We start from the raw sequence: 27,375 nt of genomic DNA, 5'->3' as shown, positions 1-27,375 counted from the left end.
CCATTTGAACTTGTATATGGCCGTGAGTTTAAGGGGCCATTACAGTTGGTGAAGCAGGAATGGGAGGGAGTTACACCTTCTCCAGGAACTAACATTCTGGACTTTGTAACCAACCTAGAAAACACCCTCCGAACCTCTGTAGCCCTTGCTAAAGAAAACTTACAGGATGCTCAAAAAGAGCAAAAGGCCTGGTATGATAAACATGCCAGAGAGCGTTCCTTCAAAGTAGGGGACCAGGTCATGGTCTTAAAGGCGCTCCAGGCCCATAAAATGGAAGCATCGTGGGAAGGGCCATTCACGGTCCAGGAGCGCCGTGTTAATTATCTCATAGCATTCCCCACCTCCAACCGAAAGCCAAGGTGTACCATATTAATTCTCTAAAGCCCTTTTATTCCAGAGAATTAAAGGTTTGTCAGTTTACAGCCCAGGGAGGAGACGACGCTGAGTGGCCTGAAGGTGTCTACTATGAAGGGGAAAGTGCTGGTGGTGTGGAAGAGGTGAATCTCTCCATGACCCTTGGGCGTATGCAGCGACAGCAGATCAAGGAGCTGTGCACTAGCTATGCGCCAACGTTCTCAGCCACCCCAGGACTGACTGAACGGGCACACCACTCTATTGACACAGGTAATGGTCACCCAATTAAAGTCCAACCTTACCGGGTGTCTCCTCAAGCTAAAACTGCTAAGGACCAGGAGATCCAGGATATGTTACAGATGGGTGTAATCTGCCCCTTTGGAAGTGCATGGGCATCTCCAGTGGTTCTAGTTCCCAAATCAGATGGGGAGATACATTTTTGTATGGACTACCGTGAGCTAAATGCTGTAACTCGCCCAGACAACTATCCAATGCCACGCACAGATGAACTCTTGGAGAAACTGGGAAGGGCCCAGTTCATCTCTACCTTGGACTTAACCAACGGGTAATGGCATGTACCGCTAGATGAATCCACCAAGGAAAGGGGAGCCTTCGTCACATGTGTCGGGCTGTATGAATTTAACGTGCTCCCTTTCGGGCTGCGGAATGCACCTGCCACCTTCCAAAAACTTGTAGATGGTCTCCTAGAGGGATTGGGAGAATATGCAGTTGCCTACCTTTACAATTTGGCCATATTATCCGATTTCTGGGCAGAACACATGGAACATCTACAAAAAGTCTTTGAGCGCATAAGGGAGGCAGGACTAACTGTTAAGGCTAAGAAGTGTCAAATTGGCCTAAACAGAGTGACTTACCTTGGACACCAGGTGGGTCAAGGAACTATCAGCCCCCTACAGGCCAAAGTGGATGCTATCCAAAAGTGGCCTGTCCCAAAGTCAAAGAAACAGGTTCAATCCTTCTTAGGCTTGGCCAGTTATTACAGACGATTTGTACCGCAATACAGCCAAATTGCCGCCCCACTGACAGACCTAACCAAAAAGAAACAGCCAAATGCAGTTCAGTGGACCGAAAAGTGTCAGAAGGCCTTTAACCAGCTTAAAGCGACACTCATGTCTGACCCTGTACTAAGGGCCCCAGACTTTGACAAACCGTTCCTAGTAACCATAGATGCGTCCGAGCGTGGTGTGGGAGCAGTTTTAATGCAGAAAGGACCTGATCAAGAATTCCACCCTGTAGTGTTTCTCAGCAAAAAACTGTCTGAGAGGGAAAGCAACTGGTCAGTCACTGAAAAAGAATGTTATGCCATTGCCTATGCCCTGGAAAAGCTACACCCATATGTTTGGGGACGGCATTTCCACCTACAAACCGACCATGCTGCGCTACAGTGGCTTCATACTGCCATGGGAAATAACAAAAAACTTATTTGGTGGAGTTTAGCTCTCCAAGATTTTGATTTCGACATCCAACACATCTCAGGAGCTTCTAACAAAGTGGCTGATGCACTCTCCCGTGAAAGTTTCCCATAATCAACTGGTTAAAATCATCCTTGAGATGTGGAAAATATTGTTAGTCTTTATATACTTGGTAGTATATTTAGAGGTGCATGTGTCTTATTAACTCTGTTTTTCCTAGAGCTCCAGGAAGAAATCCCAGCCAGCATTTCACCCTAGCTGAGATTTGGGGGGCGTGTCATAAATATAAAGGGAAGGGTAAACCCCTTTAAAATCCCTCCTGGCCAGAGGAAAAATCCTCTCACCTCTAAAGGGTTAAGAAGCTAAAGGTAACCTCGCTGGCACCTGACCAAAATGACCAATGAGGAGACAAGATACTTTCAAAAGCTGGGAGGAGGGAGAAAAACAAAGGTCTGGTCTGTCTGTATGCTGCTTTTGCCGGGGACAGAACAGGAATGGAGTCTTAGAACTTTTAGTAAGTAATCTAGCTAGGTATGTGTTAGATTATGATTTCTTTACATGGCTGAGAAAAGAACTGTGCTGAATAGAATGACTATTCCTGTCTATGTGTCTTTTTTGTAACTTAAGGTTTTGCCTAGAGGGATTCTCCATGTTTTGAATCTAATTACTCTGTAAGGTATCTACCATCCTGATTTTACAGAGGTGATTCCTTTACTTCTATTAAAAGTCTTCTTGTAAGAAAACTGAATGCTTTTTCATTGTTCTAAGATCCAAGGGTTGGGTCTGTTGTCACCTATGCAAATTGGTGAGGATTTTTACCAAACCTTCCCAAGAAGTGGGGTGCAAGGGTTGGGAGGACTTTGGGGGGAAAGACGTGTCCAAACTACATTTCCCAGTAAACCCAGATAAAGTTTGGTGGTGGCAGTGGAAATCCAAGGGCAAAGGGTAAACTTAATTTGTACCTTGGGGAAGTTTTAACCTAAGCTGGTAAAAGTAAGCTTAGGAGGTTTTCATGCAGGTCCCCACATCTGTACCCTAGAGTTCAGAGTGGGGAAGGAACCTTGACACGCTCTCTGTCTGGGAGGGAGGCCACGCACTTGCTAGAAGTCCTCTGGAAGGGGACAGTTCAGGGGGGAATTAGCACTGGGACTCCTGCCATTCGTCAAGATAGCACAATACTGTGTCTAGGGGCCCTGGTCCTCCAACCAGGCGGGGCACCAAACAGTTAGAGGGTTCTAGCCTGCAATCAGGGTAGAGCAGCACTGTCTATAAGACCCAGCCCTCAGGAAGGGTCAGGCTGCAAACAGTTAGAAGGCTCTGGCTGGTATTCAGAACAGAACAGTAACATGTCTATTAGCCCAGGCCCTCAAACAGTGTGGGGCAGCAAAGTCTAGGAGGCCAGTCCCTTGACAGGGCAGGGCAGAGAAGTCAGGATTCTCTGGCCTGTAGTCAGGACAGGGCAGTAGTGAGTCTATACACCAGGCCCTCAAACAGGGCAGGGCAGCAAACAATTGGGGGTCCTGGCTATGGCAGACCACCGACAAACACAGGTCTCTTGGCCTCTGGTAAAGAGGCAACCACTCCGAGGCCCCTGGTCTGGGACGTGGTGGAGTTGGGTGGGCCCATGTCCTCTTACCTCTGCCACTCCACCACGTCCCAGCCCAAGGCCCTAACAGTGGTGGAGTGGTCCGCTACTGGGTCAGCGGGGAAATCCAGCCACAACACGCTGGCCAGCGGTCAGTCAGCAATACAACCAAACTATATTAGGCTCCCCTAAGCTACTTCCTATGCCGTGGACTACTTCCTACACTCCTGTTCGAGAGGGGTACCTGGAGTCATCGTCCATCTTGCTGAGATAAACAGCTAATGGCAGCCACAGCAAATCCTACATGTCTCTGGCGATAAGCAAATCTAGCAGTCCCTCCAAATCTTGGGTGCTGCAGCAGTTGCTGTAAGGTTCAAGCTCCAGCGGTGGGGAAGAGACATCCTTCTCCTCCAGTGGCTCCTCTCCGACTGAGCTGGAGGGCCTTCCCTTTATACTTCTTGTTCCTATCCCACCCCTCTGCTTCCGGTGGGGAAGGCACTGGTGTCCCAGCTCTGCCCACCGGGGGTGGTTGCCCCTGTCCTTTGGTCCATCTGGGAAGGAGGCAATGCCCGCTCGCTCCTGTTGTGCTCCAAGATGAGCCTCTGCATATTCACACTCTCCTACCACCTTCCCAAATTCTTTGGAGTCTCTGTTTAGGAATTCTCAAGTTAGAGGAAGGCACTGAAGGGAAGTTGGGGCTATTTCCCCTTTGACACCATCAGAACCCTCCAGAATGGGAGGAAGAGATGAGGGCGAGTAACCCCAATGGATGCCACTCTCCAGAATATCCTGGTGGCTCATGATGTACATGTCTTGATGAGTGTAAATATGCAGAGGCTCACTGCAAAGTACTCCAGTTATAAGTAAGTAACCCTAGTTCCTGAAATGCCATATTTTAATGCTTAAATTTAAAAATTTGAGTGATGATAAAACAGTGCAACTTCTCAGTGTCCCATGCTACATTACCCAATGGAGTGCTTGGGATGCAGGACGAATGCAACACCAGTCCATGAGGTTCGGTACACTCCTCCACTGCATCAGTCCCACTCACAGGCTGGTGAGGGGTGAGGTAGGAGGGGGGAGATGGCCCAAAGCCTGAAGTTGTGTCTGGTCCTTATAATATGGTGCAAGGGAGATGATTTCATAGAATATCAGGGTTGGAAGGGACCTCAGGAGGTCATCTAGTCCAACCCCCTGCTCAAAGCAGGACCAATCCCCAACTAAATCATCCCACCCAGGGCTTTGTCAAGCCTGACCTTACAAACCTCTAAGGAAGGAGATTCCACCAACTCCCTAGGTAACCCATTCCAGTGCTTCACCACCTTCCTAGTGAAAAAGTTTTTCCTAATATCCAACCTAAACCTCCCCCACTGCAACTTTAGACCATTACTTCTTGTTCTGTCATCTGCTACCACTGAGAACAGTCTAGATCCATCCTCTTTGAAACCCCTTTTCAGGTAGTCGAAAGCAGCTATCAAATCCCCCATCATTCTTCTCTTCTGCAGACTAAATAATCCCAGTTCCCTCAGCCTCTCCTCATAAATCATGTGCTCCAGCCCCCTAATCATGCTCCAGATGAGGCCTCACCAATGTCGAATAGAGGGGAACGATCACGTCCCTCGATCTGCTGGCAATGCTCCTACTTATACACCCCAAAATGCCATTGGCCTTCTTGGCAACAAGAGCACACTATTGACTCATATCCAGCTTCTTGTCCACTATAACCCCTAGGTCCTTTTCTTCAGAACTGCTGCCTTGCCACTCGGTCCCTAGTCTGTAGCAGTGCATGGGATTCTTCCATCCTAAGTGCAGGACTCTGCACTTGTCCTTGTTGAACCTCATCAGATTTCTTTTGGCCCAGTCCTCTAATTTGTCTAGGTCCCTCTGTATCCTATCCCTACCCGCCAGCTTATCTACCACTCCTCCCAGTGTAGTGTCATCTTCAAACTTGCTGAGGGTGCAATCCATGCCATCCTCCAGAGCATTAATGAAGATATTGAACAAAACTGGCCCCAGGATCGACCCTTGGGGCACTCCGCTTGATACTGGCTGCCAGCTAGACATGGAGCCATTGATCACTACCCGATGATCTAGCCAACTTTCTATCCACCTTATAATCCATTCATCCAGCCCATACTTCTTAAACTTTCTGGAAAGAATACTGTGGGAGACCGTATCAAAAGCTTTGCTAAAGTCAAGGAATAACACGTCCACTGCTTTCCCCTCATCCACAGAGCCATTTATCTCATCATAGAAGGAAGTTAGGTTAGTCAGGAATGACTTGCCCTTGGCGAATCCATGCTGGACTGTTCCTGATCACTTTCCTCTCCTCTAAGTGCTTCAAAATGGATTTGTTGAACCATTTATGCCCACATAGGGGTGAGGCACAATGTGGCCTTTATTTTGTTTTGTAGAGTGGGTGGTTGGGTGTGTGCCCAGGGGGCAGGGCTGGAGATTAAAGGAAGAGGGAGGAAGAGACATCTTGCCAGACATTGTCAGTTTCAGCTGGGAAAAGTTGGCAAGATGCTAAGCAAAGCAGATTCTGAATTCAGTAAAGACAAGTGCAAAGTACTAGACTTAGGAAGGAAAAATCAAATGTGCAACTACAAAATGGGGAATAACTGGCCAGGTGGTAGTGCTGCTGAAAAGGATCTGAGGGTTATAATGGATGACAGATTGAATATGAGTCAATAATGTGGTGATGCTATGAGGCTAATATCAATTTGGAGTGCATTAGCAGCAGTGTTATATGTAAGACATGGGAAGTGATTGTTCCACTCTACTCGGCACACAGTGCTTTACTTAAGCAAGATAATAGTGCCCAGTGTCTTGAAAGATTGAGTTCTTAGTGACTTGCATGACATTCCAAAGAACACTGAAACTATCACTTTGGGGGTGACAAACTGGATCTTTAAGAGGAGTATGACACTGCCATGAAATGTGGTGTGTTCTTGTTATGGACTGTAGAAGTTATTTTAGGTTGAAGAAAAAGGGAAACCTTTACTGAATGGAAGATTACGCTCTTTTTCTGAATCTTGTGTTTGGTAACTTGGATAAGAAGATCCTATATGGTACATGTGCTGAACAGTAACTGGAAAATTATCTGCATGCCTAGATTAAATACCTTATATCTTTTTTCTATTTCAGTAAATCACAGGGAACAGCATGATCCTGAAGGAGGTAAAAACATTGTAGGCTAATCTAAAATATTAGCAAGTGTTAACTGCCATGCCATGCATAATATTTTTGTTTGATGATACAGTGTGTATTGTCAAGAAAGGGTAAGTCTAATGACACAGGTCTGCCCAGACTGACGCCCCCTGCAATATAATTGGCCACTGTCAGCAGACAGGATACTGGGATAGATGTGGACAAATTGGAGAAAGTCCACAGAAGAGCAACAAAAATGATTCAGGGTCTAGAAAACATGACCTATGAGAGAAGACTGAAAAAAATTGGGTTTGTTTAGTCTGGAGAAGAGAAGACTGAGAGGGTACATGATGACAATTTTCAAGTATATAAAAGGTTGTTAAAAGGAGGGAGAAAATTTGTTCTCCTTAACCCCTGAGGACAGGACAAGAAGCAATGGGCTTAAATTGCAGCAAGGACGGTTTAGGTTGGACATTAGGAAAAAAATTCCTAACTGTCAGCGTGGTTAAACACTGGAATAAATTGCCTAGAGAGGTTGTGGAATCTCCATCATTGGAGATTTTTAAGAGCATGTTAGACAGACACCTGTCGTGGTGGTCTAGATAATACTTAGTCCTGCCTTGAGTGTAGGGGACTGGGACGAAATGACCTCTCGAGGTCCCTTCCAGTCCTATGATTCTATTCTATTAGATGGACCATTGATCTGATCCAGTGGCCATTTTTATGTTCTTAACTGGAGTTATATATATTGAGGTCAACTGGATTGCACAGGGAGTAAGTCAGGGGAGAATTTATACATAAACATTGAAATCAATGGGATTATTCATGTTCTTAAAGTTTAGCCTGTGCTTAAATACCTTGCTGAAATTGGGGTCCTAAGTCTAAACACCCTTGAACTTTGGTTGGACAGAGAGTGCAAAGTATTAAATGTATTTAAACAATACTGGAAAGTACATATAAAAAGCTATGTTAAAAGGAAGTTATTTAGGTTGCAAAGTCAAACAGTTGAAAGTTAGACAATGCTAGATATACAATTGCCAGAGCAACCTTAATTCTGTCCACACATGCATCCATCCTGTGCACTGAATGACACAGGTGATCATATAATTAAAGACTATATCATAATACGTGAAAGTGACAGACTCAAAAAACTCAATCTATTTAGCTTTACGAAGGGAAAGTTAAGAGGTAACTTGATCAGAATCTATACGTATCAATATGGGGAACAAATACTTAAGAATGGGTTCTTCAGTGCAGCAAAGAAACTATAACACAATCCAATTGCTGAAAGTTGAGGCTAGACAAATGGAGAGTGGAAATAAGGTGTAATTTTTTACCGGTGAGGGTAATTAACCAATAATAAAATATAATAAAAATTGTAATTAACCATTGGAACAATTTACTAGATTCATGGTGGAATCTCCACCACTGACAATTTTTAAATAAAGGTTGATTTTTTTTCAAACAGATCTGCTCTAGGAACTATTTTGGGGCAGTTCTCCAGCGTGCGGTACACAGGAGGTCAGACTAGATGATCACAATGGTCCCTTTTGGCCTTGAAATTGATGCATCTGTGTCTGCACAGGCAACTGCAAATCTGGTATTTCCTAACTTTCAACTGCTTGATTTTGGCACTTAAATAACATTAATTTAATGTAGAGTTTTTGTGTATATAATTTCCTAAGCTTGTTTTAAAGAAAACAAGTTCCAGCAATTTCAGTGATGTGGTAGTGTAACAACTCCTCCACGATCAGCAACGTTTGAATCCTGAATCTTCAGCACCACAGCAGACTAACTCTGTTAGTTGGCAGTGGGAGAAGGATGTTATTTCAGAGGGCGGAGTGTAGGGGGGGGATCAATGGTGGGTCTGGGGTGTCAATGGAGTGTAAGGCCAGCCCTGCAGCATCCCACTCATTCACAAGCTGGAACATGTGGTAGTTCCTGCCTCATATGCTGCTCCCAGATGGAATCTGGGCCACTAGGGACACATCCTGGGTCAGGGTGGGGACAGGCCTGCCCAGGTCACTCTGACCATAGCTAGATCTGCTCTGACAGCTCCCAGCTATACCCAGTGTTGGGTGTGGTGCTGCCGATTTGGCAGCAGCATGATTTTGGCCTTAAAATGTATCTTGTTAGTAATTATTTTGGGGTCTGGCAATATTTTCCTGAAGAACAAATGTGAAAGAAAAGTAAATGGGGATTTTTGACAGTTTTGTTGCATGTTTAATTTTTTAATAATAATAATGAGATGTCAAATATTAGGGTCACATGGAATTTGTTTAGTCAAATAATCCAACTGTGCACTTGCAGAGTTCCACCAAGACTGTGGGCGCTGAGTTAGATCCAAAAGGGGACTTAGACTCAGCAGTGCAATGCCTCATTTTAAGCACCCTGTTGCTTAGTGCAATTCACAGTCACAATGTAGGTGCTCAGGCTCCTTGTACAATGCACAGGAAGAGGTGGGTGCCTAAAAAGGGATTCACAGAAGTCAACATGCCGTGCTGCCTAAAGCAACCAGTAGGAATTGCTGATGAAACATGCATGGCCTAAGCTTAACCCTCAAAGAGAACTGGCTACTTAAGTCAGGTCAACTGCAGAAAAGGTTCCTTTTTAGTCTATATATCAGTAGTTATATACAGTATTTAGTCTATATATCAGTAGTAGAGCATTCACCCAGGATGTGAGAGACGTGGCTTCAAATCCCAACTCCACCTGACATGGAGCAGTGATTTGACTCCATGTTTCCTTCCTCCCCTGAGAACTGTTATGAGGGGCCTCTTAGTGTCTACTATTAAAAGTATTCCACTATGTATGAAGTACTTAGTCATTGGATCAGGGACTGGAAATTGGGCCACCCACTTCCCAGGTCAGTGCCCCAACCACCGGGCTCTAGAGTCTCACTCACTCCTTGCTGCAGTGACTATTCAAGTATTTCATATAAAGTCAAACAGGTTGAAGAGGACAGATTGAGAGAAGAACCGCCAACATAATACCCTATAGCCCAGTGGTTCAGGCATTTACCTGGGAGGTGAAAGACCTATGATCAAATCCCTGCTCCAAATGGGGTACTGTGGCATTTAAACCCAGATGTCCCACATCTTGGGTGAGTGCGCTAACTACTCCTGAGGGGCCTAATCTGGTAAGCCTGCTCTTGGACAGCCTCTGAGATGGCCTACCTGTTCTGGCCCCACAGGAAAGATAGTGGGGGATCCCCTAGCTTGAGCATCCTGCTAGGGCTTTGCTTTGAACTAGGCAACAGGTCTTAAGCTGCTTTGCACAGGCCCAGCAGCCAAATTTTAGGCACCTACAGGTTTAGGCACAGGGTGTAAAATTGTGTGTGTGTGTGTGTGCGCGCGCACGGGGTGGGGGGGGGAAGGAGGCGTGTGGGGGCGTTGTGCCAGCATACAGAACATTGTATGTGATTATATTATATCCTGGAAAATCTAGGGAGGGTAAAAAGTGAAAGACAGACTGGGGCATAAGGACCTGCAGCACCTGGGCAGGGACAAGCCAAAGTCTTGGGGAGCACAATTGCCCCTTTATGCCATAGCAAATGAGGCCCCGGGTTAGACAGCAGCTAAGTAAAGGTTTTGAGGATCCAAATCTTGGAGTGAGGTATCAAAATGGGCAGTTAGGCACCTAAATCCCTTTGTGGACCTAGCCTCTGGACTTGTTTTTCAACCTCTTTGGGGACAACCTGACAGCAAAGAACCACAGGTGTAGGCAAAGAGAATTTCTTAACCACGGTTGACTTTACTCTTAAAGGCAGCCTTAGAGTTACAGATTTTTTAAAAATAACAAACACCTGAAATTCAATCCTCAGAACAGTCCTCACTACCCTGGGTGTCCTGGGGTTTGGGAAGTGTCCCTAGGGGAGTCCACTTATTTCCTACCTCCACTCTCTTCAGCTAGGTGTTCTGTTCCTGGCTACAAAAAAGCCCCTGAGCTTAGAGACCATTCAGCTTTTAAAACAGCTTCTGACACCTTTTTCCACTTCTACCAGGGAATTTCCAGGCTCCACCCTTTATAAGCAGAGTAATTTAAAGTCACTGGGCTTGCTTCCAGCAGAACCATTGTCCCACTGGGATAAAGCCCTTCAACACTGATGACTACTGCTTGCTCTGTCACAGCTTCCAGATATAGTGCTTCCACTATGTGTTAAATCTCTGATACATAAGGGCTACTCTAATCCAAAATTAATATAATCATAAATGGTCTTCACAAAACAAAATGGAGTTCATCAGTTGACAAAGACATTCAAAGTAGAGCTGGCTGGGAATTTTGTACAAATCATTTTTTTTTCATAGAAAGATGCCAATTTGTTGAAACTGAAACGTTTATGAAACAGGTTTGTATTCAATGACGCTCCAGGTTTGAAAAAAAGTTTCAAAGTTGTCACAACATTCTGACATTTTCAAAACAAAATATCCCAATACAAATGATTTTTATTCAAAATATAATCTAAATATACTAAAAAGGGGGCTAAAAAAAAGAAAACGTCAACATTGAAATGCAACATTTCAATATTATTGAAACAAAATATTTCAGTTGGCCTGACCTGAATTTTTGTTTAGATTTTGACTTTTTGGTTTGTGAATATTTGAGATTTTGACTTTGTCCCCATTTAAGGTGGGAAAAAGACAAAGTCTTGAAAGTATTCCAGGGATGGAAAATCTATTTTCCACCCAACTCTCATTCAAAGCCCTGGATTGATACATGAAGCTAATTCTTTGAACATTCTAGCCACATCTTAAACCCTTACATAATAACAGCCTCTGATCCACACATAACTCTTGAGTAGGTTCCCTATATAAAGACTGTCTAGTTAGTGACCGAATTTCCGCAGATCATATCATGAGTGTGAAGAGCCAGCACAAGAAGCATTTTGCCACTGTCCCTCCTCAGCACTGGAAGCCTCCACTCTTGGGCGACATTCAATACAAAATGTCATAGTTGCAGTGCAGCCAACCAGTACAATGAACTGTAAAAGGAATATGTGGTGTAGGGGCCTCTGCAACAGATACAATCTGGTGTAGCTGGCTCTAAGCCCTCTTCAGAAGTCCCTAGCACAGGGGTTATGCTGCTGCAGGGCAGCTGGGGCCATACTGGGGCATTTCTATGAGCTGGCTAGTGTCAGATAGTGCAACCATACATAGGGTCTGTTACAGTTCAGGGTGCAAGTTAGAGCAGCTCTCAAGCCTGCTCTAACCTGCATCAAGGAGTGAACCAGCAGCCCTGCAATAGGTGAGGACACGGTCAAGTTTCAACCCCACTGTTCCTGTGCCTGTCTCCACATTGCTCCAGGCTGAAATAATAAAGTTCTCACTTTTCAGGGTAATTCAAAGTATTACATAAACTGAAGAGGCTGAATTATGTTGTGAGTGAAGCAGTATTAAAACCTGATTTTGTTTGTGTACAGACAAACATAACGTTACATAGGGTGATAGTTTAAAATGATCAAGGAGGAGTTAGGCACCCAACTTCCAATGACTTTTAGTGAGAGTTGGGCACCTACCTTCCCTCTGTGCCTTTGAAAATGTCCCTAGATTTTTATTGTATTTAATCGCCTTTAGCTAATTCGGTCAATTTCATGCTCTTCAGGGCAATTCAAAGTACTACATTCACTTAAGAGCCTGAATCATGCTTGTGAGTGAGGGACAGATTTAAATCCTCATTTTTTTGGTGCACAAACTAAAACATAATATGGCATAGTAGAGGTGATATTTTAAAAGGCACAAATAGGAGTTAGGCACCCAACTTCCAATGGGAGTTGGGCACCCACCTGCCCTTTTTACCTTTAAACATCTCCCCCTAATTTTAATTTTATGTAATTGCCCTCAAGTAATTTGATCAATTGCAGGTTGTTAGAGACCTGATTTTGTATATCCATTCATGCTTTTGTATCAGAATTTTGTAACATCATCTCCAGATGATTTAAATTGATTAAAGGTTTTCTGATTTTTGTAGTACTACTCATGGAGGAACATAGTAAGTGTGTTTGCTTCTGAAAATCTGAGAACAGCTCTACAATCAGGGGGATTTTGGGAAATGTTTTTCATTCTTTATCTTTCATTACAATGTGTCTGACCAATTCACAAACCTCTGCACAGGGTAGGAAGATACATTTTAAGGCTCCATCTCCTGAGATGTGTGTCTCCTCAGTTCCCACTGATTTCAGCGAGAGATGTGGGTATCCCACACATCACAGTATTAATGCTTTGAGCCCAGTTTGCTCTCCTTAATCACATGAGTACTCTTTAGAGTGGGTTGAAAAGTCAAGGTTCCCCCCCACCCCTCAAAAAAAATATTCCAGCTGAAATGAGTTTTCATTTCAAAATGTAAGATAAATATACTAAAAATGGGCTAAAAAGGAAGAAAAGGTCAAAATTGAAATGAAACATTTCAAAATTATTGAAACAAAGTGTTTTAGTTGACCCGAGCTGAATATTTTGGTTTGTTTTTGTTTTTTTGTTATGTAAATATTTTCAAGATTTTGTCCCCATTGCGGTGGGAAAAAAATCAAACTCTTGAAAATATTCCAGGATTGTGAAAAATATGTTCCACCCAACTCTAATTCAAAACCTTGCACTGATATGTGAAGAGTAACTCTTTGAACTCTCAAGACACATCCTAAACCCCTACATAATAACAGCCTCTGATCCACACATAATCCTTGAGAAGGATTGTATAAAACCTGCCTACTTAGGGGCATAATTTCTCCAGACCCTATCTTGAGTGTGGAGGGATGGCACAAGAGGCCTTTTACCACTGTCCCTTCTCAGCACCAAAAGCCTCAACTCTTGGGCTAGATTCAGAAACTGTCCCTGGGAAATGTCATAGTTGCAGTGCAGCCATCTGGTACAAAGAACTGTAAAGGAATACATTGATTTTAGGGGGACTCTGTGACATACAATGTGGGGTAACTGGCTCTAAGCCCCCTTCAGCAGTAACTCAGAGGTTACATTGCTTCTGGAGAGATGGGGCCATATCTGGGGCGTTCCTATGATCTGGCTATTCTCATAAAGTGCAACCATACATAGGGGCTGTTATAGTCAAAGTGCAAGTTAGAGCAGCCCTCAAGGCTGCTCTAACCTTCATCATTGACTGAACCAGCGGCCCTGGAATAGGTGGGGGTGTGGGCGAGTTTACACTTTTTTAATCTTGTGCCCATCTCAGTATTGCTGCAGGCTGAAGTAATAAATTTCACACTCATCAGGGTTATTCAAATTACTACACAAATGTAAGGGGCTGAGTTATTTTTGTGAGTGAGAAACAAATTTAAATCTTGATTTTGTTTGTGTATAAACTTAAATATAACATGAAATAGTAGAGGTGATATTTTAAAAGGCACAAGTAGGAGATAGGCACCCAACTTCCAATGTCTTTCAATGGGACTGAGGCACTGAACTTTGTGCCTTTGAAAATCTCCCTCTAATTTTTATTATATTTAATGGTCCTCAACTAATTTGGTCAATTCCAGATAGTTAGAGACCTGATTTTGTATTTTCATTTCATCCATTATCAGAGAATTTTGTAACATCTCTAAATTATTTAGTCTGATTAAAGATTTGCTGATTTTTGCAGGACCACTCCTGGAGGACCATGGTAAGAGTCTATTGCTTCTGAAAATCTGAGAAGAGCTCTACAATCAGAGGCATATTGATGTTGCTGTTTCTGGAGAAATGTTTTCAGTCTTTATCTTTAGTTACAATGTGTCTGACAAAGTCAGGAACAACTACACAGGGAAGATACATTTTAAGGCTCCATCTCCTGAGATGCTGGGTGTCCTCAGATCCCATTGATCTCAGTGAGAGACATGGGTATCCCACACATCACAGTACTGAGTACTTTGTTCCATTTTTACTTACCTTATTCACATGAGTACTCTTTAGAGCTGGTTGAAAAGTCAAGGACTTTTCCCCATCCAAAAAAAATTCAAATCAAAATAAAACATTCAATTCCAATCTCAATGAACATCTTAATTTTGGTTTAAAATTTCTTGACAAAACAACAAAAAAAAAACCCCAAAATTTGTAATTTTCCTAAAAAAAATATTTTCAGTGAAAAAGTAGGAGAAATATAGTTGAAAACTTTTTTTAAGCAGTTCTAACATGAGTAAAAAGAACAGGATTTCACCCTTAATTTAGTTTTCCAGAATAAAAATGTGTGTATGTTTCAGTATTTTCTTTCCTTTTCTTAGATTCTCAGGGAGGGCAGCAGTGAGTCTGTGCTGATTTTTCATCAGTTTCACTCACACTTAAATTGTCAAAAATAGAAATTTCCATACTGAACTCTTCCCCCTCCTCTCATTACAGTGGGTGCATTTAAAAATTCATTCTCATTTTAGCAATATCCCCTATACTTGTAGAAGTTAGGGAAGCTAAAACCAATAGAGTTTCTGAAAGACCATAAGGTGTCAAACACTGGGCAAAGGAGGGAAGCAGTGTCGTGTGTGTGTGTGTGTGTGTTTGTTTTTGATAACACATAATAACATAAGAACAGCCATACTGGGTTAGACCAATGGTCCATCTAGCCCAGTATCCTGTATCTGACAGTGGCTAGTGCCAGGTGCTTCAGAAGGAATGAACAGAACAGACAATCAAGTGATCCATCGCCCATCATCCACTCCCTGCTTCTGTCAGTCAGAGGCTACGGACACTCAGAGTATGGTGTTGCATCCCTGATGATCTTGGCTTATAGCCTTTGTTGGACCTATCCTCCATGAATTTAGCTGAAGTTCTTTTTTGAACTCAGTTATAGTTTTGGCCTTCACAACATCATCTGGCAAAGAATTCCACAGGTTGACTGTATGTTGTGTGGAGAAGAACTTCCTTTTGTTTGTTTTAAACCTGCTGCCTATTCATTTCACTAGGTGACCCCTGACTCTTGTGTTATGTGAAGGGGTAAATAAAAACTTCCTTATTCACTTTCTCCAAACCATTCATGTTTTTATACACCTCTATCATATAACCTCTTAGTCATCGCTTTTCCAAGCTGGAAAGTCTGTCTTTTTAATTTCTCCTTATATGGAAGTTGTTCCTTACCCCTAATCATTTTTGTTGCACTTCTCTGTACTTTTCCAATTCTCATATCTTTTTTGAGATGGGATGATTAGAACTGAACACAGTAGACACGGGCGTACAAAGGATTTTTATAGTGGCATTGTGATATTTTCTGTCTTATCTATCCTTTCCTCATGATTCCTAACATTCTGTTAGGTTTTTTGACTGCCACTGCATACTGAGATGTTTTCAGAGAATTATCCAAAATGACTCTAAGATCTTTTTTCTTGAGTGGTAACAGCTAATTTAGATCCCATCATTTTGTATGCATCATTGGAATTATGTTTTCCAATGTGCATTACTTGACATTTATCAACACTGAATTTTATCTGCCGTTTTGTCGCCCAGTCACCCAGGTTTGTGAGATCCCTTGTTAACTCTTCACAGTCTGTTTTTGGATTTTTTGGAATAATTTTGTATTGTCTGCAGATTTTGCACATCCCTGTTTACCCCATTTTCTAGATCATTTATGAATATGTTGAACAACACTGGTCCCTGTACAGATCCCTGGGGGACACTACTATTTACCTCTCTCCATTCTGAAAAATGACCATTTATAACTAACTTTTGTTTTCCATCTTTTAACTATTCACTGATATATGAGAAGACCTTCCCCCTTATCTAGTGACCACTTAGTTTGCTTAACAGCCTTTGGTATTGTCAAAAGCTTTCTGAAAGTCCAAGTGTAACCCACACACCTCCTGGGTGTGGTGTTCTGTCCCATCTAGTGGCACCGAGACCACTTAAAGAGAAAGATAAAATGATTCTGCTCTACAGCCTTAGCTAACAGCCAGTTGGCGTTTAGCTCATGCACTAAGCTCCAGAGGTCCCCGGTTTGATCCTACTGGCCGATGACTGGGGTCTGTCAGCGTTATACAAGTTTACTATAGCCATATGTTTGTTGACCCACTCTAGGTTTGTGGTGAGGCATGATTTCCCATTAAATAAACCCATGTTAACTCTTCCCCAAGAAATCATGTTCATCTAGGTCTCTGATAATTCTTTTATTAACTTGAGTTTCAACCAATGTGCCTGATAATGAAGTTAGGCTTATTGGCCTGTAATTGCCAGGATCTCCTCTGGGGCTTTTTTAAAAAAATTGGTGTGACATTAGCTATCCTGCAGTCATCTGGTATAGAAGCTAATTTAAATGATAGGTTTCATACCACAGTTAGTAGTTCTGCCATTTCATAGTTGAGTTCCTTCAGATCTCTTGCTCAAATACTATCTGGTCCTGGTGACTGATTGTTTAATTTGTCAGGTTGTTTCAAAACCACCTCTATTGATACCTCAATCTGGGACAGTTGCTCAGATTTGCCACCTAAAAAGAATGGAGCAGGTGTGGGAATCTCCCTCACATCCTCTGCAGTGAAAATCAATGCAAAGAAAGCATTTAGCTTCTCTGCAATGGTCTTATCTTTCATGAGTGTTTGTTTGGCACCTTGATCATCCACTGACACCATTGATTGTTTGGCAGGCTTCCCACTTCTGATGTACTTAAAAAAATTGCTGTTAGTTTTTGAGTCTTTGGCTAGTTCCTCTTCAAATTCTTTTTTGACTTGCCTAATGATACTTTTACACTTGACTTGCCAGAGCTTATGCTCCTTTCTATTTCTCTCAGTATCATTTAATGTCTGATTTGTAAAGGTTACCTTTTTGCCTTTAACCACATCCTTTACTTTGTTGTTTAGCCATGGTGCCTCTTTTTGGGTCCTCTTACATTTTTTTTTAATTTGGGGTATAGATTTAATTTGAGCCCGTTATGGTATTTTTAAAAGCTTCCATGCAGGTTGAAGGCATTTCACTTTTGTGACCCTACCTTTTAATTTCCATTTAACTAGCTTCCTCATTTTTGTGTAGTTCCCCTTTGTGAGCTTCAATGCTACTGTGGTGTATCCCCCCCAGAAGGATGTTAAATTTAATTATAATATGGTCCCTATTACAAAGCAGTTCAGCTATATGCACCGCTTGGACCATATCCTGTGCTCCACTTAGGACTAAATCAGGAATTGCCTCTCTCATTGTGGGTTCCAGGACTAGCTGCTCCAAGAAGCAGTCATTGAAGGTGTCAAAAAAAAAAAAAACCCTTTATCTCTGTGTCCTGTCCTGAGGTGACATGTACCCAGCCAATGGCTCGGCAATCACATAAGCCAACTCCCTCAGCAACCTCGAGCTGACCTTGTCAGTGAAGACCGAGGCAAAAAAAAGCATTGAGTACTTCAGCTTTTCCTACATCTGTCACTAGGTTGCCTCCCACATTCAGCAAGGGTCCCACACTTACCTTCTTCTTGTTGGTAACATACCTGTAGAAATCCTCCTTATTCCTGTTACTAGCTTTGCCCATTACTTTGGGGTATGCACATTTATTAGGATTATTGTTCTGGGGTGGGGTGAGGATTCTGTACTTCTATCACTGTACTGCTTGAGTCACGTGAGCTCTCATAAGGAGCTTTATTTCCCCCTGCCGAAAGTTCCCTCCCACTGGAGCTATCCTGGAGAACCTAGGTTCCCCAGGGCTGGGTTCTTCCAGCCCCAGAATCAGACAAACACACACACTGTAACAGAGCACATCTGAGAGGACCGGGTTAATCAGCACTCCCTCATATGCCCCTGGACTCAGTAGACTGGGTTGAGCAGCATTTCCAAGCTGCCACCCTCATGTACCAGGTTCAGCACGTGTCTATCCCCACTTTCAGATTACAATTGTTCTGGTAGTAACTGACTTGATGAGCAAACCCCAAAGGATTTTTGGGCACTTCAGGGATCTTTTAGCTTAGGTACGAGGAGCATTGCTATAGAGCAAATGAGGAAACCAAAAAACACCTACGGGGGGGGCGGCGGGGGGAGAGAAGCAACCAGCTTAATCATGAAAGTTATTTATTGCCAGGTAATAACCATAGAGGAGCCAAACAAACAAAACACTTATAATTAATCTAACAAACTTGATTATAAAAGTCAGGTTTAGAAAACTAACTGATCACACAAATCAGGGTCAGAAGGCTATACTTAGAGTGAGAGAGATGGGTTCTCACCACTCCATGAAGTTTGAATCGATTGGGGTCCTAGGTGGTGGTGGTAGCTAAGGGTCCGGAGTGCTGGAGACAGACAGAGCCCCCAGCATGATCAGTCAGGAGAAGATGAAGTCCCAGTGAAACTGATGCAGATTTTGGATCCAGGCATCAGAATACTTGAGCATGGGTAGGGGTTTTTGTAGAGAAACAACAATGGCTCAAGAGAGAACACTAGATTTGCTTATGTGTAAACAAGGGAGTATACCAGGCTAGACCATGGGAGCTGATCATTCCTGGCTTTGGGCGGTGTTCCTTGGAGGGAGCTCACAATTCAATTAGGGAGCTTCACTATTTTGGATACCAATAAAGGACTGATTACTAGAATTGGTCTGATAACTACTGAGCTGGGTGTGTGCAGGCGTGGGTTCATTAATATCTGGAGCAGAGATCCCCCATCATGCAGTGCTTCCCTGTTTTTCTGGTCCCAGCGTTCAGTGCAGTTCTTGCCTTGGAATCTCTGTTCTCCATTCTGTATGCTAATGGAGATGCCTCCTTGACCCATCTTCAATGCAGATGAGGCTAGGGGAGTTTCCTTAATCCTGTCATCCTTATCCCAGGGTTTTAGGTGTGCCTCCCACTGCCTTTTCATTGCTTTTTGTAAGTCTTTCTTCTGATCAGTTTTGGTTCAAGCAGAGGGTGGGGGGGGCGGGGGAGAGAAGCTCTTTCATGAATCGGACAGGCTGGGTACTGTGCCCTGGTTCCCCAAGAACACAGAGCTGCTAGGTAACATTACCCTTCACATTCCTTGCTAGCTGCAACTCCAACTGTGCTTTGGCCTTCCTGATTACACCCTTGCATGCTCAAGCAATGTTTTATGCTCCTCCCTAGTCATCTGTCCAAGCTTCCACTTCTTGTAAGCTTCCTTTCTCTGTTTAATTTCACCGAAGCTTTCTCTGTTAAGCCAAGCTGGTCAATTACCATATTTGCGATTCTTTCTGCACATCGGGATGGTTTGTTCCTGCGCCCTCAGTAAGGCTTCTTTAAAATACAGCCAGTTCTCCTGGACTCCTTTCCCCCTCATATTAGCCTCCCAGGAGATCCTGCCCATCAGTTCCCTGAGGGAGTCAACATCTGCTTTTCTGAAGTCCAGGGTCCATATTCTGCTGCTCTCCTTTCTTTCTTTCGTCAGGATCCTGAACTTGACCATCTCATGTTCACTCCTGCCCAGGTTGTCACCCACTTCAACTTCTCCTACCAATTCTTTCCTCTTTGTGAACAGCAGGTCAAGAGGAGCATGGCCCCTAGTTGGTTCCTCCAGCACTTGCACCAGGAAGTTGTCCTCAGCACTCTCCAAAAACTTCCTGGATTGACTATGCACTGCTGTATTGCTCTCCCAGCAGATGTCAGGGTGATTGAAGTCCCCCATGAAAACCAGGGTCTGATCTGGAAACTGTCAGTTGTCTAAAGAAAGCCTCATCCTCCTGGTCTGGTGGTCTATAGCAGACACCCACCACGACATCACCCTTGTTGCTCTCACCTGTAAACTTAACCCAAAGACTCTCAACAGGCTTTTCTCCAGTTTCACACTGGAGCTCTGAGCAATCATACTGCTCTCTTACATACAGTGCAACTCCTCCACCTGTCCTCCCCTGCCTGTCCTTCCTGAACAGTTTATACCCATCCATGACAAGTGCTCCAGTCATGTGAGTTATCCCACCAAGTCTCTATTATTCCAATCACATCATAGTTCCTTGACTGTGCCAGGACTTCCAGTTCTTCCTGCTTGTTTCCCAGGCTTCTTGCATTTGTGTACAGGCACCTAAGATAACTAGCCGATTGCCCTACTTTCTCAATATAAATCATGAGGCCTCCCCTGTTGCACCCTCCTCCTTGTGCTTCCTCCTCTTATCCCACTTCCCCCAGAGATTAGGTCTCCATCCCCTGGTGAACATAGTTTAAAGTCCTCCTCAGCAGGTTAGCAAGCCTGCCTGAAAAGATGCTCTTCCCTCTCCATTAGGTGGATCCCATCTCTTCCTAGCAATCCTTCTTCATGGAAGAACATCCCATGGTCGAATAATCCACAGCCCTCTCTCCAACACCACCTGCGCAACCACGCATTTACTTCCACAATTCGATGGTCCCTACCTGGGCCTTTTCCTTCAACAGGGAGGATGGACAAGAACACGACTTGTGCCTCAAACTTTTTATTCTTCCCAGAGCCACAGTCTGCAGTGACCTGCTCAAGGTCATTCTTGGCAGTATCATTGATGCCCACATGGAGAAGTAGCTCCAAGACTCCCTCCCAGGCCCTGGCGATACTATGGTTCAGACACCTTCTCTAGTGGTGGTCACAATATCAGGCAATTGGTGGCAGGACCATTCTCCCCAGTATCAGCCCCGCTGTTGGGCTCACATTCCCCCCCTCTGAATCCAGCCTGAAAGACCTTGTCTCTGGCAATGTCTCCCTGCACCCTCCCCAGCTGCTTACTAAGCTTAGCTGTAGTAGTCAGCCCGCCCTGTCAGTCAGGCTGACCTGAAGCACTGGACTCTCCCCATTGGCCCTGGAGACTGTCATTCTCAGAATCCTGATTTCTCTTCAGCCCTTCCCCTTTCTTTTTGATATCAGGAGAGTGCCAACCAAACAAACCCACTAAGTTTCAGGGATGGGCAACAGCCCTCTTACATATCAAATGCTGATGACAGATTTTTAAAATGCAACAATGATATTTTATTCATTGCTAGATGAAGGTCATCAATCATACACAAAAGCACTGTCTGTCTGCTCTTCCACTGCCTGAAGTTACGCAGGTTGAGTGAACCCATGATATTAAGGTGCTATGGAAGTATCACACACCACTTTTTCTCATCCTTCTATTAAAACAGTAGGTTACAAACTGTGTGATAAATGGTGAGTTAATTTCATTTTCAGAAGTGGTTGTACAGCCACTGCTTCAGAACCATCTGTTTAAGGGTGTTTAAGGGTCACAGGTGGTTGGCCATAGCTCCCTCCAGTGTACCTCAGTTAATGACACTGGACTGAGCTGCACCAGAGACAGCCGTAAGGTTTGAAACATGAAACTGGCTCTAAATTTCTTTGCCATCCCCTTTCTCTATAATTTCCCACACTAAAACCCTCAAATCTGAGCCTCCTTCCTTCTCCTACCTGAAGTGTTGGGGCTTTGAGATTGGGATCCATTTTTGTGATTGAGACCCATTGCTATCTGAAATAGATCAGCAAAGGAAAACATCACTGGCATGCCTGGTGCAAGCAGTTAGCTGTTATCACCATGCCAGGCTGGCTGTCATCAAAGCTAGGGCTGTGCATGCAGAACAGAAGATTCTCTGTCCTGCATGAAGCAGGGGTCCCTAAGAATATATCTAGGGAGGGGATTACATAAAATGATTTATCTCCGTTTTGTATTTTCTTCTACAAATAAGCTCAGCTTCTTTTTTAGGGAGAAAGGGAAGGGTGAGAGGATAGATGGAAAAGACACAGATATTAAATGCTAAGGGATTTTCTGTCCAGTCTGCAATCTCATAAATTAGAAAGGTAAGAAGGGAAGACAAGTAAACCTTTCCTTCTGGAGTTCTCTAGGACCTAGGACACTGAAATATATTAGTTCCTCTGGTTTTGAAAAGTAAATACTGGTTATGCTAAAATAGTTAGGATTTTCTCTTCCCTGGTGTCACAGTCTGCAGCATAAAGAAACACACACACACAAGTGTAAAGAAATGAAACTCTTCAGTGTATCTGAAGAGTGATATTTTATTCAATGCCTTCTGGAGTGTTGAAACAACCTATAAGAAATGTTCACAACACTGAGTGTCCTATACTTTTTTCTCTTGATTTTCATAGTTAATGCTAAGATTTCAACTATATCATATTGGGAAATGTAGGCATAAAACACAAAGGGCCACATTTTTTTAAGTAATGATGTATTGCAAATCCTTCATCTCTCCTGAGGAATCCATGCTGGAGCAGCGTTTTTGCCACCCATGCAGGGAGTTCAGGTACTTCTCAAATTCCTGCCCACCTGGCTCCATTGGTTGGCATGGAGAAATACTTGGGATCACCCCATCCCACTCACTTCTGAATACCCACAGGGTAACTCACGAAAGCTTATGCTCTAATAAATTTGTTAGTCTCTAAGGTGCCACAAGTACTCCTTTTCTTTTTACGGATACAGACTAACACGGCTGCTACTCTGAAAAGGGGTACCAGGCAGGAACATGGACTAAAATCCTCATTGAGAGTCTGGCCCTGGTTATAGATGGATTTTTGGTGTCTTCAGGAGGATCCTTAGCTGAGAACAGCACCTACACACTGTGTCCATTTTTGAAGAAAAGAACAATTCTATTTCAAATACCCCTGCTTTTATCTCCACTAATTTCCATAGGAGCCATTTGTGCTTATCCGAGGGAGAGTTTGGCTCCCATGGGGATGTTTAAATATTCATCTTCTTTCTCAGACAACTGTCAGGGGAAAAAATGCCTAGTATTGATGGGATTGTATGGTGGTTTCACACGAATAAATAAAATGAAATAATTAAAATTAAAACATAAGAGAACCTCTAATGGAAACATATTTCTTGAACTTTGTCTTCTTCTTTCCTCCTCCCTTAGCTCAGAAATTTTTTACTTACCAAGGATCATGTTTGTTTTTATACTTACCATTGATTTTGAGTCTGCAATTTCACAGAGCCTGGGCCTGATTTACAAAGCTGCTGAGAACCCACAACTCCAAATTATAGGATCTCTGGACATAGGAGGTCTCATTACACATGGAAAATTAGTGGCTACTATTGAAATTTTAAGACCTAGATGTACAACTAAAGGGAGGTAACCTGAAATTCTGAACTAACCTTTTCGTTGCTCTTGGTTTTACTATTTTTTCTACAAAACATTTTTTACTTTGTTCTCACATTCCAATGTTTTCTTCTTTTCTCCTTTAATCTTTCTACCTATGTGCCATGATATCTCTCCCCCATCTCTGTTTTAGTCCTCTCCTTTCTCATCCAAGAGATAATATAACAATTAATGAAGTATAAAAATCTAGATTGAGTCTGTTTTCTATTATATCTTTCCATTATTAAGATAGATATAATATCTCCTCACTTAGGTGAGATTATTGGTATACTTTGTCCTGTGTCATGCCTCAAACACTTGCCTTAAGGTTGGATTCCATAGTGCTGCAGGGTAAATTACATCAAGTTATGTTTAGGCTTTGAAGTTCTCACAGCTCATTTTTAACTGCTTGGTAACCATATTCACACTCCACAGAAAAGTGGTGTTAGTAACCTTCAGTTGAATTTTGAAATATGGCTGCTTTGAGTCTAACATTTGTTCTTCTCCCACAGGTAATGTCCAGGAGACAATGAGTAAGTTAATATTGGTTTGTGAATGTAACGGTGTGAGACTCACCCCCGCGACACTTCCTGCTAGTCATTCTGGGAATTAGCTCAGCCCTCCTCCAGTGGTGTCTCGCTGCTGTCAATTCTGCTCCAGACCCATGTCGCCTCAAGGATCGTGGCATCCTCTTCAGGACACAGCCCTCCAACCGACCCAGGGACATCTAGGCAGCAGCCACATGCTGCTTGTCCCTTCTACCCCCACCATCCGTTTCCCTGGGCCACTTCCCCGTAGCCCAAGCACCTTATGTACCCCTGTATCGGGGCTTCAGTCTGGAGCTCCCTCTTGCTTCCCTGCCCAGCACTGCTCTATCTGAGGTGCTCCTCCCAGCCACCAGTCCTTCTCCCTTACACTCCAAGGAGAGACTGCCCTCTGCTCTGCTGAGCAGCCCTTTTTATATGGCCCTCACTGGCCCAGATTGGCTGCTCCAACAAGCTTCCTCCTTATTGGCTGTCTCAGTAAGCCCGCTTCCCATTGGTTGGGGTTCTGTGCAGCCTCTCTGAGGGCTGCTTTAATCCCCCTGTTTCCCGTGTGGGGCAGCTGCCCCACCACAGTGAACAATTTGACTTCCAGAGAAGCAGGCTGTGTACTGAAACTAAGAACGGTGGATGTATTTGTCACAGAGCCACAGTCTCGGTGCTCTGAAGCCGCTCTGAATGAAGTCAGTCAGGACTCTAGGGCCGTGCCCCCCTCCCGCCTTTCCAGGGCACACTCTCACGAGGGCAAGAAGCCTCCTTGGCTTCAGCACTCCCTGGGCCTGACCTCGGAGCATTCAGCACCCCTGTTCACACCGTAAGCTTCCCGCAGTGAGCCCACCCTGGATGGGACTCCCAAAGGGCCATGCATCCCAGCTTCGCACTCAGAAGTAACTCTCAGCCAGCGAAGTAATACAGGTTTATTAGTCAATGGGAACACAGCGTAGAACAGATCCTACTAGCACAGAAAGTAGGAAGTCACAGCAAAGTCCATCTTGGGGTGGGGGGGGAGTACCAGAGCCCTGGCTCTCCTTCCCCTCCACCCCCTCACCCCACTCCACTCCACCCCACCCCAAGTCCCAAAACCAGGAAACTGAACAGTTTCCACAATTCCAGCCTCAGTCACACTCAGCTACCTTGCCTATGGGCTTTGTCTCTTTCCTGTGCAAACAGGTCACCTGGTCTCTTTGTTCTCCTACACCTTTGGCTGGCTCCTTGCAGAGGATGTGGCCTGGCCGTCAGTTGCCAGGTTACAGAGTGTCGGCCATTCTCTGTGCCCAGGCAGTCAGTCGGCAGTCACTCCTGCCCCCTAGGGTGTCTGCAACAATCACACACCCTTATGCCACCACCTAGAAACTTGGTAACACATAGGGGAAACTGAGGCACACACAGTATTCAGATAAAACATTAGGAACATTCCTACTTCATCACAGTATTCTTCTCATTGTCCTTTAAAAAATTACCCTTTATTTGGATGACTCACTCTTTGGTTTCATGGAAGATAATCCCCTGCAAACCAGGAATGGAATTCATGTATCTAGTTATTTTTCTTTCTCAAGCTTGTGTGCTAAAATTCACAGCGTGGACACAGTAGCAAAGGCGGCAGCTCAGTCTAGCCACCAAAGTACCCTTGGGGGTATGTACTCAGGCAGATAGCCTAAGAGACCTCCTGGGCCTCTGTGGCCACACTGCTGTTTTTAGGCATTAGCACAAAGAGAGATGTCATGTGTATGCCTATACAGTCTGGGATTCATACCTCTCCCAACTGCGGTGTACACATACCCTGAGTGTCACAAAGGGAGTATAGCAGCATAGACAATCTGTCCATTACTTTAAATTGAGGTGCTACAGTGCGTATTGCATATCACAAGACTTGTATTATATTTTATTTCTGTGGTTTTTTTTCAGTCGAACTTCAGATACACAACGGTAGGTTTACTTTGGTATTTGAGTTTATTGTTAATCGGACTGAGCACAAATTACTTATAGATTGAGGGTATCACTATAGTTCCTTGGACACACTGAGCGCTCAAGCCATTGTCAATAAGGTATCAGTAGTAATGGGAGGCTGGGGGAAGGGCATTTGTAAACAGGAGTCAGTGGCTTATGGGCTGGGTCTCCAGTTTTGTGTGAGCCCAGGGCCTTGATTTTATCTAGCTATAGATTGTGAGCTGTTACTAGATCTGGGTGATGGATCTGGTGTGGTGTGTAGGCAAGTTGATGAATATGAAAACGGTCAGCTGATCACTGGGGAGGTCTGCAGGGACAGCTCCTTCAGTAAGGTAATACCTGTTTACCTAATTTCAAACTGAAATCACACTGTTCTTTGCAGGCTAACTCACAAATAACAAGAGTAACTTCTCTTTGATTTCTCACATGCCACTATCCTTCAGAAGAGTGTCCTTAACCAAAAACAAATATTTCTTCATTTCATTTCTTTCCTCAATCATAGGAGATTCATTACCCATCAGATTTCTTTTAAATCACATAACTGAACTGTTGAGGACTTTCTCTCCCACCAAGTTGGTTTGTTACCATAGAATATTTGTACTTATTTTCTCTTACTTTAAAAATCAATCCTTCAATTTGAGGCATCACTTTACAGTATACAGAGTCAATAATGGCGTACCACATCTTCAATTAATTTTCTCTTTGAGTGTATGCAGGAGGCTAACATAAGATAACCTAACATAAAATGCTTTGTTTCATATTCTCGGCCACACTGTTGCTACTTCATGCTGCTCTCACTACACAAATCCCCCCCCCCCCCCCGCCCCGCCAGATCTCAGAACTAGGGGATTTCTCTTCTACTGGGAAATGTTTCTGTGGTGTACAGCCAGTATATATGCCTCCATTTTCCCCTCCTTCTTGCCCCGTGTAAGGGATGTGGCCAGGAAGAAGGGGGCACGGCTTGCCATTCATACTATCTGCCTTCTAAAACACCCACAGGAACTGTTGATAACGAGAACAATGTAATGAATCCTTCAAGCTGCTCTATCCTGTAAGGTGGGAATATCTGATTGAAGAGCCAGCTCAAAATTGGAGGGAATGATGAAAGCAGAACCTTTCATCACTCCTCCTCCCAAACCCTATCCCGAGCGTCCTTGAGCGTTCTTTAGCCAGTAGTTCAGATCTCTTTAATAATCTTGATCCCACTGATTAGTGCATTCTGATAAGAGGTGGGAAATCCAAGTTCAAACCCCTGATCGACCTCTGGCATGGAGTGCAAACTGGTTCTCCTACATCCTGGGTAAGTTCCATAACAACAGGCACTGGTTAGAGATGGGTTATGTATGTATGTAGGAGGATCTTGAGCTGAGAATGGTCACTGCTTCCTCTGTCCATTTCTGAAGGAAAAAAAATTACGTTCCAACTGACCTTGTGTGCATTTCCATG

General features: G+C 43.7%; 1 protein-coding gene across 1 annotated transcript in view; it reads left to right on the top strand.

The window, feature by feature from the left end:
• The window catches only part of LOC141976721 (uncharacterized), a 119,884-nt gene that overhangs the window by 50,649 nt on the left and 41,860 nt on the right, over window positions 1-27,375 (top strand). The window contains exons 8-11 of the mRNA XM_074937849.1: window positions 6,520-6,552; window positions 14,107-14,127; window positions 23,953-23,973; window positions 25,888-25,908. Of these exons, the coding sequence (XP_074793950.1) occupies window positions 6,520-6,552; window positions 14,107-14,127; window positions 23,953-23,973; window positions 25,888-25,908 (96 nt within the window). The remainder of the gene's footprint in view (window positions 1-6,519; window positions 6,553-14,106; window positions 14,128-23,952; window positions 23,974-25,887; window positions 25,909-27,375) is intronic.

Source organism: Natator depressus, chromosome 23, assembly GCF_965152275.1.
Source record: "Natator depressus isolate rNatDep1 chromosome 23, rNatDep2.hap1, whole genome shotgun sequence".
NCBI classification, from domain to species: Eukaryota; Metazoa; Chordata; order Testudines; family Cheloniidae; genus Natator; species Natator depressus.
This window is presented reverse-complemented; position numbering and strand designations above follow the sequence as displayed.